The following is a 16197-nucleotide window of genomic DNA, read 5'->3' on the forward strand; positions in this document are numbered from 1 at the left end:
AAGTAGTTGAGAAATTACCTCTCCTCAAGTAACCACAGTCCTGCTGTTCTTCCTCGGGCTGTTGTAAAAAGGATAATGCGTTTCCAATGGGCCTAAAGCTTTGACTAGCTTTATTTTCCTGTCTTTCACGAGCAACACAACTAAAGCCATTGATAGCCTTTACAGTTTACTATAGAAACATTTCCGTTCATATGAATTGGTACAACAATTTTTGTTTATGCCTTGTGGAAGCTGCTTTACATGAAACTGCCATGCTACTTCATTAAGACAAATTCCTTCGGGGTTGAAGATGCCTATTGTCATAAGGACGTATAAGAACAATTGGTCTCTATTGATTCTAACTGATAATCCTTGTCTCTTCCTGGGAAATGTTAGACAGTCATTTCGGAGACATTTTCCTTCTATTCAGAGATGCTTTTTCTCAGGTGTTGGTTAGCTTTTTTCTGTTATTTTATCCCTCCATGTTCATCAGCTACCTTTTGGCAATACCTGACATGCCTATAAAGCCTGCGTGGCAGAACCTCTGTCCATATTACAACCTTTGAGTGGTCTCCAATTCAGAGATCTGCTGCAATACACCCTGTAGCAGGCGAGCTTTGACAAGGCACTGAAAGAGTCAATAAAGAAGAAAAATATTGTCCCCTAAGCTTTATTTTTAACCACAGATGTGGCGTTTTAATATTTAATGAAAACTGGCCACATGGACATCACTTCTTGTTCCATCAAATAGCATGAATATCAGAACATGCTTGAAATGCAGAATTACTGCACCATTACAGAATCATAGAATAATTTAGGTTGGAAGGCATGTCTGAAGGTTGTGCAGTGCAACTCTGTCCGTAGCTGGGCAGCTTGGATCCTGAAGACTGAAGTGGCAGATGACAGGTGGAATCTTGACCTCCCTGAAATGAGTAGCAAAGCTCCTGTGTGCTTTTGTTCAGCAGGGCACTTCACCAAAATGAATCTTATCACAGGACCTCAGTATTTGTGGCGTGGTTTCGCTCGTGATACAGAGTGAGAAAATAACATGCGATTCCTAGTGATGACTTTTTTGCGTGTCACCAACCCAAGCTGTCATTTTGCATGCAGACTAGTGATGCCAAGTGGCCCACGCTCTCAGGCAACCGAGAGAAAAACAGCCACCTGCAACTGGTGCAGGGGCACGACATCTCTGCGAGAATAACCATGTCTTTCACCCGCTGAAATCTGTAACTTTCCTTCCACAGCTGAAACATTTCTTCCCCCAACTCCCAGATTGTCCCATTGTCTGTTGTTCTAAGAGATTCAGAGAGCACTCATAAAATAAATTTACACTTCTTTTTTCCATCTCTTCTGAAAAATGTTACATGTACAAAAGGAAAAATGATGCACTGAGTGAATGACACCTCTTTAAAATGCAAATCAATAATCACGTCTGACATCAAAACACTGGAGTTCTGCCAAATCTCTTATAAAGGTGTGAATTGCTAATCTAACTTAGTACAGGACTAGATGTTTTGACAATGATGTTAACAAAACCAGAAGTTGTATAAAGCAGAGAGACAAATGAGTTTTGCTAAAACATATGGTAATCACAAGCTAAAAGACCACAAAATCATTTATTTAGTCTCATGAACTTTTTTTTTTTTCCTTTAGGATGGGGCGTGGGTGGAGGAACAGACACCACGTTGTGTCCATGGCATTGAGTCCCTGTCACAAAAGTTGTGATGCAGGAGCCTTCCAGACTGTATTTTCAAAAGCAGAACATACACCTGCAGGCTTTTGCCTACAGTAAAATATGTAAATATAGGACCAAATTAGCAGTGAAGTTAATTTATATTTTCTTATTGGTGAATATACCATATATATTTGGGGCTGAATTCCCTTCAGGTACAATACCATCATTTATAAAGGAAATAGTTTTAATTACATTAAATTAGGCCCAGCAGTGCTTCTGATTGCTGTCTGGTATTTTCCATAGCGGCAGAGAAACGACCAGTCAATGGAGTCAAATACTTTACTGATACTCAGACATTCAAGAATCTGGCTTCTACTAACATGATGATACATCTGCATGAGATTTATGTTAGTCTTCTAGGTGCTTTGCTGTTGAGGAAGTCCGCATTAATACTGCATAATCTATCTAGATGTATTTTTGTGAATAAAAGCAGACTGATTTATTTTTCATAGAATCTTCATGGTTGGAAAGGACCTTTGAGATCATCGAGTCCAACCATACACACACAAAAATAACCCCTACAATCTCTGTCACTAGAGCATGCCCTCAAGTGCCAAATCTAGACGTTTCTTAAACACCTCTAGGGATGGTGACTCAACCACCTCCCTGGGCAGGCTGTTCCAGTGCCTGACCACTCCTTCAGTAAAGTCATTCTTCCTAATATCTAATCTAAACCTCCCCTGCTGCAGCTTCAGACCATTTCCTCTGGTCCTGTCATTATTCACCTGGGAGAAGAGGCCAACACCCACCTCTCCACAACCTCCTTTCAGGTAGTTGTAGAGGGCAATGAGGTCTCCCCTCAGCCTCCTCTTCTCCAAGTTAACATGATTATTGTAGTAGTGATTTATCTAAACTCAAGCTTATTCAAGTATAAGCTCAAAGATATGCCATCAATATTTTCATACCCGGATTAAGAGCTTTGAGGAAAATGTTCTCTATGACAATTCCGGAGAACTAGTTCATACTGGTTTTAAGAATACCTAATTGTTGCTTGGTTGAACACGGCCTAGAGCCTTTGTTACAGGAGCTCAAGCGATTGTATAACTTGATACAGAATGGTGGGAATATTCATGATAATTAATTGCCATTTAGTTTGATTATCATCGTAAGTAGAATATCACCCTCTTTTATAGTACCAAAATGTGTCATACTTTCTGTGGAATTATATTTGGTTGAACCATCATAAACTATTTGTACTTCTTGTTTTTTCTAAAAAGTAATGGGAAAAGGTCCTGGGTTTGTCTATTTATAAAGGCAGGGCCTTGACTTCATATCATATACTTTTATAATCACAATGCACCTCTTCTGTAGTCAAAATTAGACCATTCTAATGGGTTACTGAAACTAATTTTTACATGGACATTTATTTATTCACCCAAGTGTTCTGATTTAAAATTTTCTGAACACTAAGATGACTATCCTTCTAAAGTTATGACCTTAATTTTTCTGTTGTTTTGTAAAGATAGATTTGCCTAACTTGCCATTAAAAGGTAGTTTAAAAGTTTTGAATAAATTTCCATTCCTTGTTTGATACTCCCTTTTTTTTGAGATTGAACTAGAGGGGATGTTCCTTTAGCAGCCTCCCATTTAATATCGTGATGATTTTGCTGAAAACCTCAATTGATTTGGTTCAGCTTCATTATTGAAGTGGAGTTTTTTAAAGAGTAAAGAGTAGAGTACAGCACCGAAATCCTTCCTGGAGAATAAGAACATTTAGTTGACTTTTCATTATAATCCAAGAGAGCACAACCTCACTCTCCACTTTCAGTACATACAATTTTCTTTGAAAGTCTGTGAAAATGAAAAAGAACTCTAAGCTGAAAGGGACAGGACCATTAAAGTAGAATAAGTATAGTCTAGCTAAAGGGGTCATAGGGAACTTCAGGATTCAACGCGTGCACTGCGTAAGTGTTTCATAGTCTCCTGAGTGGATGAAAGTAATAGAAGAACAATCTAGATCATTGTATGCAAGACACTTCTCAAAATTAAAACATCTTTAGCAATAACAAAAAATAATCCTTTATAAGTGTTTAAATTTACTACTAACAAAAATAATAACAAAAGGCATTATATGTTCTTAGTGTTTAACTAGGTTCAAATATGGTTCCTGGGTTTATGTGAAATGTTAATAGTCCTAACATAGTCAGTATTTAAGGAGCTAATATCATGTCTTCTTTCAAAATTACAGTGAAATGTATAAGCTATCTAAAAGCATGATTAATGTATGGCATACATCAGTATTCTGAAGACAAATTTGTATCATCTCCTTTTCCATCCTAGAAGACAAATTGTCTTTGGGGGTCCTCTTGTGGTAAGATTTAATAATTGCACTTAAAATCTTTCTGGTGTCCAGGCAATCTTTAAACTGATCTGTCTTCAAACATTATTTTCTGCGGTTTGTGAAGCTACAGAAAATGCAAGTTAATATTAAGTGATTTTTGAAACCCACAGGAAAAAAAAAAGAAGTATAGCTATGCCAAATATGTCCAGGATATAAACCTATAAATGGTATGTCAAAGACTTTTTCAGACTAGCAAAGGATAAAACGTTAGCTATTGAAAGAAAAATGTCAGCTGTTAGCTGAAAAAAAAAAGGAAACCAGAAAGCAGGACTAAAAGAAAAAATTTCAGGATGATTTCTTTCTTTGCTTTTTGTTTTTTTCGCACTATTCACCCGTTGCCACAGTATAAGATTACAGCATTGTTTTCTATAACAATTTAGTGGCAAATATAAATCTTTTCAGTTCTATATGCTTGTAATAGGAAGTTAAATATCACAGTCTGTCAGGATTGTGACATTTTACATAGTACTTCCACAGCACTCCCCATCAGGGTCAATACAAATAATGTTAAAGCCATATAAATGTACTAGCATATATAGCCTTTGAAATATAGACCTATTGCTGCCCAACATCACTGGGAATTCTGCTATGGATTGGGAAGAATCATGTGATATTCTCAGATTAACCTCAGCAAAACCTGCCGTATGTTCAAACGAGGCAGTAATCAACCTCCGTAAGTCTCTGTACTGGCTCCAGTGTTGCAGCATCCTGCTCATACGCACACCAAAACGAACGCACTGCTAAAATCACTGCCTGGCGACTGCTCAGTTGAGTTACCATGGGGGCTAGAAAAACATGCTTGCATTCTGTGTTAGAGAATTAGATGTGAAATATTCTAGAAATTTCTTATTTATTGTACAAATAACTTTATGTTCCAGATTGAGTGGAGAAGCACACCTTATAAGCTCATGAGTTCTACCTTTGGCATTGATGCTGATGAATACTGCCCAATATGCAGGAACTGGCTGAAACCTCAATAAAAGCTCATAATGTGGAATTCATCTAAGTGTAGATGTCTACAGTGTCTTCATCTGAATTGTTATCTAAAGTTCTGCTGGCCACTGGAATGTAGGGCTGTACTTGCCCCACTCTCAAGATGGTCAAGTGAATCACAGCCATTTTGACGCCAGTAACTTTTGGATGTGATTCTTAATCCTATGAACAAAAGCCACCCCTGGAGAGTTAACTCCTAATGCACCAATCTTTTCTTTTCTAAATGTCAACATTAATGCCCGTACTCATGAAGATCATGGAATATCAAGGTTTACATCTTCTGTAGATATAAACTATTATTTAAGAAGTGCTCTACGTTCATACTAAAACTCACTCACCTGAAATGAGGACGACTGTATGGATTACCACACAGTATTCATACACAGCCACCCAGCATGCACACTGTAGGGGAGCATCTCTATGTTTATGGTTACGAATGCTGCCCGACCACATGAAAAGAATAGAGCATTTCTCTCTGGTTGCATTCTAAACAGTTGTACTCCAAGTTTTCTGTAGCTTTTTTCTGTTTGAATTCATTCATTTTCAAGACTCACATAATTCAGGGAAATTTTTCACTTTGCACAAATGCAATTTGGTTAATGATTAATAAAAAAAATTAGCTAAATAAACTAATGTGCAGTTTTACACATGAATGCAAGTGTCACCTGTTACATGCACTGTTTACAATACCAATATACTTCTGCAGACGAAACAACACATGCAGGCTTAATATACTAATAAATGCATTTCTGGGGTTACAAGAGAAATGGATAAAAACTCATGAGTGGGAGATGAAACTGAATAATTAAGCAGCAAAACACTACATGGTGTGTTTTCAAATTCACTACTGATATTCAAAAAGAAAAAAGGCAACGTGTTAGTGAGAGTTGTAGACCAACAACAACAGGATATACGGATATTGCTCTAGAGGAATGCAGAAATTACTATTAATTTTAAATGAGAACCATTATTCCAACAAATAACATAACATGGAGCAAATAAGAAAGAGATCACCCACAAAGACATTTATTTCACAGGTGAGTTGAATGACAACAACAGTTTTTGGATGACCAAACTGAGCTAGAGCTTGATAGTTAGCAGACAGTATTTTAAAAATACATATTTTTAGAAGACTGTATTTTTGTAAGTTATATAGTTTAATAACCTTCTGAAGTTTAGATTCCAGTGTTTACTTCTTTGGCTCTTCTCTGTGAAACTGCGAAGCTTCTGTACTGCAGGCGCAAAGTAGACTTAAGTCCCTCAGGCCTCCTTCCATATTCAGGTCAGGAAGATACAGTATACTGTAGAAACTGAAAACCACGAGTGAAAACATATATCTGCACTAAAGTATAATCTGTGGCAAAACGAACCGTGGATGCCTACCTATTCTGAACTTACTATACAGAAAACTATACATCCAGAGGAGGAGAAGGTGGAGTAATGACTTATAAAGGGAACAGAGAAACAGTCAAGTTAATCAAAGGTCATCTTAAGTAATTATGATAGAAAATCAATAGAGGTTAGTTGGCTGTTCTCACTAATATAGTTTTACAAGATCAAAGTAGATTACCCACCAGTCTAATACACGTAATGAAGGATTTTTGGTTTTAATCATTTTACAATATTTGGGTTTGTCTTTTTGTAATAGTTATACTTTCATTGCCTCTCCATGTGAACATTACCTTTTAGAATATTTTATTGGGACTCCCAGATAAAGTTCACATGAATGAACAGGGACAGCATAATGTGATTCCTTGTACGCACAGAGTAACACTTGCAAATCTTCCCTGGTTTAGTTCAGCTTCTCTTCCCAAGTTCTGGAAATAGCTGCTGGTCCACACCCTGATTCGGATATACGTCATTTCTGGGTATCACTTTAGTCAAGGACAAGCTAATAAAACTGCAATACTTTGGTTATACTCAACCTTCAGCTATTATTGATTAATCATAAAGCAACCTTGTCTAAGAAGTTTTTCATCTTTATATCTCTATTGATTGTAACTGCTTCTTCCCATTGCTGATCTGGTTATTATAACATCACCATTTCAGTTAGATCACTGAAAGGCACTTTATTGAGACTACATTGTAAACAAACAAGAAAAGAGCATCTGACCACCTTTAAACTAGTGTGATAGTCTCTTGCCCTCTGAATCTTTTGGCTACAGCTATAAACTGACAAGACAACAGTCTGAACTGTTCAGTGTAACTGAAATAACTCAAAATCCTATGCATCTCAGACGAACGCAAAGTCTTTTTTTTATCAGTATCAAATACAGTGTCATAAATAAGATACATATATTGCGACTACCAGGCTTAGATGGAAATACAGAGTCTAAATATCCCCTGCGTGGCATACTGAAAACCATAACTTAGCGGAAAAGAAGTCATCCAGGAGAGGCTCCTGTCTGAAGTGATGCACAAGGAAAACCAGCAGATAAAAATTTGAACAGTTGAATTAAACTCTCCATGAACCTCAGCAAGACTAAGCTGAAGCCCAAAATGGATGTGTAAATAAGAACTGTATAAAATTCCATTAAGAGACTTTGGCAGTTAATCGGATTACCATCTTTTAAACAGAATGTTTCATGAGTAACTCTTCTTTGTAGTCCCTAACCAAGCCTTAAGGTAAATAGCACAAGGTGGGAAAAATACTCAGTTGTTCCTGTCACTCTTATCCCAGTGTCTATACGAAGGGTCTCTCACAAATCAATTAATGAGCAATTCATGATGCTGGGAAAGTCTCCGATTGTTTGATTGTTGCTATTTTTCTGAAACGCTGGTGTTGATGGCTACATTTTAAATGCCTAACTCCTCCAATGTACTGAATCAAAGCCAGCATTTTGTGGTGAAGATCAATAGACAAAGAACTGTAACACCTAAAACACACATCCAAGGGATCATTAGCTAAACTGGTACCAATGCTCAAGGATCCAGGATTCTGATATGCCCTGCGGAGTGCCATTTACCATAGCTTTCTGTCCTTCAGCTTTCCTAAGGAAGACAAGATGGGAGGAGATCTTTTTCTTATATCCTCTACAAACATTCAAGAAAGCATTTGAGTAAATCTGCTAGTGAATAAAAGTCGAAGTTGTTTGTCTTTTAAATTATTTTGAAGATGAAAAGAGGTATTCCAAATGCAGAGTGCCTGAAATACCTTCCAGTTAGCAGATCAGCCTGCAAACACCAAATAATGTAGATCTGAGTAAGAAACAGATGCACTGAGCATCCATAGGACTAAACCCAAGACTCAGAACAGGTGAGTTGAGATTGTTGGGGAATATGAAAGAATTCAGGGGGAGTTGAGGGGTGGGGAATTGTGGTTGAATTATAATCCCACAGCCACTGCATAGTGTAACCGAACACTGGGATTATATATAAGTGAAGCCTAACATTTGAATGAAGCAATATTTTACCTTTAATATTAAAAGACTTTAATGGAATTTCTGAGATCTATTTTTATAGTGTCACTGCATTCAAAATATAGATATATTTAAAATTATCTAAGTCTACATAAGAACTAGTTACTTAATTAGTGAATACATTTCAGAATGGATAGACAGTTCAGTCTGAAGATAGTTCAAAGTAAAATAGAAAAAACAATATGTAATTTGGAAAATAAGAGGAAAGGTTATGAGTCAATCAGCAGAAAAACTAGAGTGCACTCTAGAAATATATAAATTCTCTCATTAAGTAGGCAAGGATTAGAACATTCACTAGTCGGGACAAAATAAAAAGTGTTGAATTTAAGCAATGGCAAGGAAAAATTAAGTTAAGCATTAGGGAAGATTATACAGTACAGCAGCTTTTAGCTTTGGGGAAGTGGTGAAATCATCACTGGAACTGAGAGCTAAATTACACACCTTTATATTCTGTCTGCTCAGACATAATCTGGCTGCGTGACACTAGCCTGTCTTATTAACAAGTGAATAATAAACAATGAATAAAAAAAAAAAACAACCCAACCCTTCATCTAACTTTGTTTTAGAGCTGGCCATCATCTCTCCTGGCAGACTGTTGACATTTTGAGTTGAACCATTTGTATGGTTTCTAGTTTTTAAAAACGTATTTCTAACATGAACAAATCACAAGAGAGGTCTATTTTACCTAGATTTCTTTATGGAGACTTTGTAGGATATAATCTCTGGTGTGTTTTTATTCACACACAACTCTTGTGTCATTGCTCCTCGTCTTTAAATTTTTCCTCTTTCAGTGCTCTTGGACCCTCTGCCACCCCCAAGCAAGTCAGTCCGTGACTGCCTGTTTGAGGAGCACAGCAGGCTGTTTAACTGAATCACTAAATTGAATTGACCCTTCACCGTACTCAAGAATTTGCTGAAAAGAGTATCCAAATATGATGAAAAGAGAATCAAACACCTTCCCTTCAAGGTACATTGCATAGCAATCATACTATCAAATTTTACTTCAACGCTGTGAATGCGTACCATAAACACCACAATAAACAGGTGAACAGACAGTATACAGGGATTGCTACAGGCAACTCTCAGTGCCCCGCGTTAAAAAAATAAACAGAGAGGAAAAGTTTTGGGGGCTAACAAGAAATACCATGCACCCTTTCACAGCTTAAATGGTAAATGCTGTATACTGCAAAACACTTAATTTGCAAGGTTTGAAACACAATAATGTTTAAAAAAAAAAAAAGAGGAAAGATAAAATCATAGTTGAAGAGTTTGAAAATTCATCCGTAGATGCAGAATTTCAACCCATGACCTATGTAAGGAGAGCATCACACACTCAAGAGAAATCACAGCCATGGTAATGCATTATAAGTGTGATTTTTGAGGGTAACAGAACTATTTTATTTCTTCTCTTATTCTTTGTAGTTAGTAGCAAAAAAAAACCCACATGGGAAGATCATGTTAATGTTTGTGCAGGTCAAACGAAAGGCTGAACAAGCAGCTTTTGTGCCAGCATTATTTTCAGTTGCAAATGCTCCATCAGGCACACAACAGCTTTTAAAATATTCACCACCAGGTTCTATGGTGAACTGTATGCAGCGTTACACTTTGCTGACAGAAAAACTGAGTTGAAATGTCCGTGAGTATTTAAACTCAGCTAAAACAACAGTATGTGTTACGCGGTGGACTTGTTAGTTTGCTGAATGAAGCTTAACTGTCCCATGTTAGAGGGAACAGCACCTCAACCTTCCAGGCCGACAGGTCTGTTCATGCTAAAGCGTTTAGGTCTCTGGCATAACAACAGCCAGGCCGCTCGCGAGTGCACAGCGCGGTAAAACCTGCCACAATTCACGTTTTATCCTTCACTCTTGACCATAACAGTGGTGGTGGGGGCAGAGCCCACTACCATAATTGGGCCCGCTCCCCCCCGGGGCAGCAGCCATCTCTGTCAGCGTCCCCGCAGGCCCGGGCCTCCCCCTCCCGCCCCTCCCCATCCCCGAAGACCCCGCGATGGCTCGGCGCCATCACTCCCGCCACCCCTCCCGGGGCCCCTGCGACATCACAGCTCCCGACAGCCGTGACCAGCCCTGTTTAACCCCCTCCCCTCAGCCCGGTGAGGCCGCCATAAGGACATGAAAACCCCCGCGGCCCCCCCGAGCAGACCGCGCGCCCCGAGCTCCGCCCCCCCCGCGCAGGTCACACCGCGCGGCGCGCAATCTGATTGGCCAGCGGGGCAGTCAGTCAAGGCGCGCGCCGGAGGAAGCGGGGAGGAGGTGAGGCGGGACCTCGGTCTCAACTGCCGGGTTCCGTTGCCCGGCTGCGGCCTCGCGCACGCGCGCGCGCACCCCGGCCGGTAGGCGGAGGTGCGAGCGAGCGAGCGGCGCGCGTGCCGGCCGCGGCCCGTCACGTGACCGCGGGCTTAGCGTTTACATTCGAAACGGGCGCGCGCCCTCCCCCCCCCGCTTCTTGTTCCGCGCGTGCGCCGCCCGGCGGTGACCGTTTCGCTTTCATTTCCGGGAGGGCCGAGCGCGCGGAGCGAAGCCTCACGCGCAGCGCCCCCCCCCACGCGCCGCGTCCCGCCCCTCCGCCCCCGGCGCCGCCCCACCCCCGCGGGCTCGGCCTGAACCGAGATCCCCCTTCCCCTCCCCCGCCCCGGCACACACACACAGACACACACACCCTCCTCCGCCACCGCCGCTTCCCCCGCCTGCGCCGAGAGAGAGAAAGGGAAGGGAGGAGGCGCCGGGCCTGGGTCTCCCGCACCGAGCCGCCGCCGCACAACATGGAGGAGCTGGTGGTGGAGGTGCGGGGCTCCAACGGGGCCTTCTACAAGGTACCGGGTGCTGGCGGCTGGGTCGGGCTGGGCCTCAGGGGAGGGAGTGGGGTCTGGGACGGGAGGAGGAGGAGGCGGCGGCGGTGGCGGCTCCTCCTCCCCGCGCTGAGGGAAAGCGGAGGCCCCGGGGCAGGAAGGAGAGGAGGAGGAGGGAGAGCGGGGCAGGGTGGGAAGCCTCGGCGGGTGCCCCTCGGTGTGTGGGGAGAGGGAGCCGGGCCCTCGGGGTAAGGGGAGCCGCTCCGGGGCTGAATGGACTGCAGGCCTGTGGAGGAGGGCGAGAGGGAAGACGAGAGAGGGCCCCGGCGCCCGAGGAGGCCTTGGGCCTTCCCCCTATTGTGGGAAGGGGAGGCCCTCGGCGTGCGGGAGGCGGCGGGGAGAGCCCCGGGCCGCCGTCTCCCGGGCGCTGAGGCGAGGATCAGGGCTGGGGATGGGGCATTAATTGCTAAATCCTCAGCTTTTGTCGCTACTTAAGGAAAGTCTTTCTCGCTCTCTAGGTTTCCAGGAGAGCTGCACTGCTAGTGCACGGCGTTCAAGGCGGGGGAGGAGGAGGGGGGGAGCTCGTTAAATACACGGTCATGATAAAATGCTGTCGTGGATTCCTGCTCTTAATGCCATGGCAGGAGGCACTGCCTGCTGATATTAAGGAGAGCATTGCTTGACCAAATATATATATGCTGAGTTGCTAAATACGTTTAATTATCAAATGTATGTCTTACTGAAACTACTTAATGGCATTCCATGTTTGTTTCTAAGCCCTTGTGCTGGTGCTGAATAAAGCCATCACTGAGCCTTGAACATATATGCTGAGTACTTAATATTTTTATTAGTACTGTGTAGTATTGCTTTGGCTTTACGAGAGTTAGGCAGTATTAATCAGCATATTAATAGGGTGTAATTTGTGGGTTTACTCTATTCCCAGAAAAATAAAATTTGGACACAGTGGGTTTGGGCCTACTATCATTGATGTGTTATCAGCATACCGGAAACAGTGATGGATCAGTTTCTGCAAGTCTACCATCATTTAAATGTTCCTAGTACTTTAAAAATTGGGCCTAGTTATTGTGCGACATCCAATATTTATGTTAGCAATGAAGGAACAGGTAGAATTTCACACTCTGATGGTAGTGTGGTAGGGCAGGTTGATATCCAAATGATACAGTTCCAACAGCTCTGAGTGTTTCTAAGAAAAAAAGACCTCTTAAAAGCTTATTTTTAAAATACATGTGGTAGTATCTTATTCTGAAAATAATACCTTTTTTTAAAAAAAGTATGTATGAAACAAGTCTGTAAATGTGGTAAGTAAGCATCCTGTGGGTTTGTAGTGTTGCAGCCAAAGTCCTAGATCTTTATATTGCTTCCTGGAATTAAATTATTTGGCACTTCCAAAAATCAGTTTTACATTTTTTAAAGATACATTATTCCCTCAGAAAGAAACAGAAGGCATAAACATTTTGCATAAGAGAACTTTTAAAGAGGTTTTCATTAAATTATATGAGAGTATTTACACAATCATGCAAAACAGATGATGATAAAAATGACATTGTGTGTTCTTTAGTGACAAATATTATCAAGAAATCTGGGAGAATCGAAAGCTTCTGTAACTTTTTTTTTTCAATTTTGACATGATGTCCTGTTCCTCTTCTGTCCATAACATAACGACATTGGTGGTTGTAGTTTAGGTGAAAATTTCATTTGAGCATATGTTCATGGGAGCTCATTCGTGAAGCATGATTTAGTCTACCTGAGTTACAGCACAGACATTGCCTCCAAGTTGCATATTATTTTTGCCTTTTAAGTTTTAGAAATTTAACGTAGAAAATTTTTTCTCTTCTTAATCTCTTATCAAGAGGACTTGGTTAAATTTTCTAAGGGAACAAATGGGGCACACAGATTATTGGTCTTCACTTGTATTACCTGTCTAGATGGAGCATCACACTTAAGATAAATGCAACAACTTCTTTTAACTAAAAAGAAACCACAACCCCCATGCAATAATGTTCACTAAATCAGCAGTTTTCCTCTACCCTGAATTACTTGAATTATAGGTACCATTTTTTATTTAATCGTGAAGTCTGAGTATCACTCAGTTATTAAGTAATTTATCTAAATGTTTCCTTGTGAGTTTTATGCCCGTTTTGCAGATGGGGAATTTGCTTATAAAATGAATTGGTTGACCCAGCATAACAAGAAGTGTGTGATGATGTCAAGTGCAGATTTAATTGCAAGGTGATTTTATTTTTTTCATTCAAAAAGTTTCTTTAAGCAGCCTCCTGAGAGATATTTTACAACAGTAACACTGCAAACAAATCAAAAGCAAAACAATTCTTTTATTCAATCTCACGGTTTACTGATAACTTGTGATCATTTCTTTGGCTTTGAATTGTTCTGAAGATCTTCATCAGAATATGTAAATGTTTTGGAAAAATACACCTGTATCTTGATATTAAGACATAGAGGAGAGGAATATGAGGCTGCTAGAGCATGAAGGCACTAAGTGGCACAAGTAGGCGCCTTATTGCCACTTCGGGTTTTCATAGACTCCTTGTAGCAGTCTTTGAACACCTTATGTGTTCAACTATGTGTGAAACTAAGTCCTGAAGCACTTAGTTTCATTTCTGAGTGTACCCAGCAGCATCTTGATCTTGACAGTACAAAACTGGTGCCTAATTGTCACCTAAGCCCTACTGAGAGTAACGAACCAGTTTCTCTGCTTGTATTACCTATGAGAGACTTGATCCAGAACGCATTCTGAGATACATCTGGAGGGATCATGTTCCGCACAAAACATGGGAGGTGGTTTGAGGAGGCATTCATACTCAAATGGAAGATTTGAATTAAAATTTCATACTGGTCAGGTGCACTACGTTTCACAGAGTGCTGGAGTGTGTTGATGTGATCGCTGTAGTGGAGGCTAGTTCTGTCTGAATGAAATTAAAATACCACTTGGTGAATGCTTCATACTTTCATGATTTTTTTTCTCCTTGGTTAAGATGAATTATTCCATGGAAAGTGCAGTGCAATCAATGAGCATGATTCAGGGATAATTGACAACCTAGTACGTAGAAGATGCTTAGTCATGACTTGGTATGTTGCTGGGCCCAGAATCCTTGGAAAGAAAATATTAGATTCACTGATTTATTTTAAGAAGACTGGTCCAACAAACCACCAGGACTGTGAATTCTAAGAGGAGGGAACTGCCTTTTTGCAGCTCACAGCTAAGTAACTAAATCTTGAAGATGTATGCTATTAGGGCATATCTTTTCATGTCCTTTCATGTATAGGTGTAGTAAACTGGGTTTTGAAGTTCTTACCTCATTCTCAGAGGACTACTAGACAGTCCTTTGTCTAATTTTTCTGGGACTAGCTTTACGTATTATTTCCTTCTAAAAGAGGATGTGCTGGATGCCGTTTCAGCATGGGATTGATTTTTCTTTTCTAGTTGGGGGAGTGATTCTGTCTTGTATCATCTGCTAAAGATGGAAAGCATCCTGTTTACAAGGCAGATAGTTTTGGAATGATGTTTGCTGTTAACATCTATATGTTGCCTGTAACCTATTTTTGCCACTTCTTGCTCTAAAGCCTTGTTAAAAATCTTCCACTTTTTATCCCAGTACTTTCAGCACTTTGCCATTGTTTCCTTGGCTTTATAGATATTTCACGTTTTTTTGTTGAAGCTACAATTGACAAAATCATGCGTCTCTTTTTAGTTCTTTATTATTTCAGGTCTCATTATTAACAACTGTTTCTTTGGCCTCCTATTGCATTCTGTATCAAATTTTTTTTTCTTTCAGTGTCCCATACAGACATACCCTCAGCAGATATCTCCAATCTCTTTGTCTAATTTGTTCACAAGCCTGTATACTCAGTCCTTCTGAGGATGATAGCCCATACCCTTTTCCCTTGTTCGCTTACCATTTCTGTGACTTCTTCTTTCCCTATTCTGTTTCTTTGTATGGCCTGCATTTCTCAGACTTGATTAGTCACGTGAGTTCCCTTTTGACTTTCTCCTTCCAACAGGTATGAAATGTTACAGAACTGTTAGGCAGACAATAGATGCACATTTGTATCAACATAGCATTTTTTTTAATCTTAAAAAGCGTATTTTCCCTACTTTAACTCTTTACAGTTAATTATCCTCATTTATTAAAATGGTTGACAATGCCAACTTCTGATGATGTGAGCAGACTTTTAAAAAAAGCAACAAAACTTCATGGCAGCTAGAGCCTCTGTTTGTTCCTTTGAAGTGTCTGTCATACCATTTAGCACAAAAATAACAAATACATTGATGTTTCAAATAATTCTTATTTTGTATCAAATAATTTGTAAGATTTAGACCATATCTTCAGCATATCACCCTTCTTAGAATGTGAACGGTCATGAGTTTGAGAAATGCCATGACATGTCAATGTTGGATTGTAAACTTTTACTTAATTATGTCTGAAACGTGGAGAGAAATGTTAATGGTTTATGTGACTGAAAGTCAAATTTGGTGTAGAAAACTTACAGTTGATTTTTTTTTTTCCCCATATTAGGGAAGAATAATTAACCTTAGCTGTTGTAAAATGTGCTTCTGTTCACAGAAGTGAAAGTAAACCTTTTTCACCAATTCTGGTTTCTTTTCATGTACTCTTATTTGGTATCACTGCTATTAGTGATAGTGATATCCCAGATACTGTACTCTTTCACTGTCCTCTTCCCTCATTTCCATCTAGTTTCACTATATTTTTAATGCTTTTCATTTATGTGTTCACATTCATAGTAGCCAATGTTCTGTCCCATCTTGGGTGTGCATTTCAAACTCATGTATATGCACCTTTATGTTTGAATTTCCATGCCTGACTTACAGTCTTTATTTGAAAAAAGACTGATGAATGCTTATTGTACTTTCATGATACTT

The 16197-nt window shown here is 40.1% G+C and overlaps 1 protein-coding gene across 4 annotated transcripts in view; it reads left to right on the top strand.

The window, feature by feature from the left end:
• Window positions 1-11004: 11004 nt before the first annotated feature.
• Window positions 11005-16197, top strand: part of FMR1 (fragile X messenger ribonucleoprotein 1) — a 33763-nt gene continuing 28570 nt past the window's right edge. For 2 of the 4 annotated variants that reach the window (XM_063346451.1, XM_063346452.1), the window contains exon 1: window positions 11006-11300. In XM_063346451.1, coding sequence (XP_063202521.1) covers window positions 11250-11300 — 51 coding nt within the window. In that variant the 5' untranslated portion in view covers window positions 11006-11249. Of the gene's footprint in view, window positions 11301-16197 lie in introns of all 4 variants that reach the window. The other 2 variants (XM_063346450.1, XM_063346449.1) reach the window with 2 other exon arrangements.

The sequence above is a fragment of the Chroicocephalus ridibundus genome, chromosome 9 (genome assembly GCF_963924245.1).
Source record: "Chroicocephalus ridibundus chromosome 9, bChrRid1.1, whole genome shotgun sequence".
NCBI classification, from domain to species: Eukaryota; Metazoa; Chordata; class Aves; order Charadriiformes; family Laridae; genus Chroicocephalus; species Chroicocephalus ridibundus.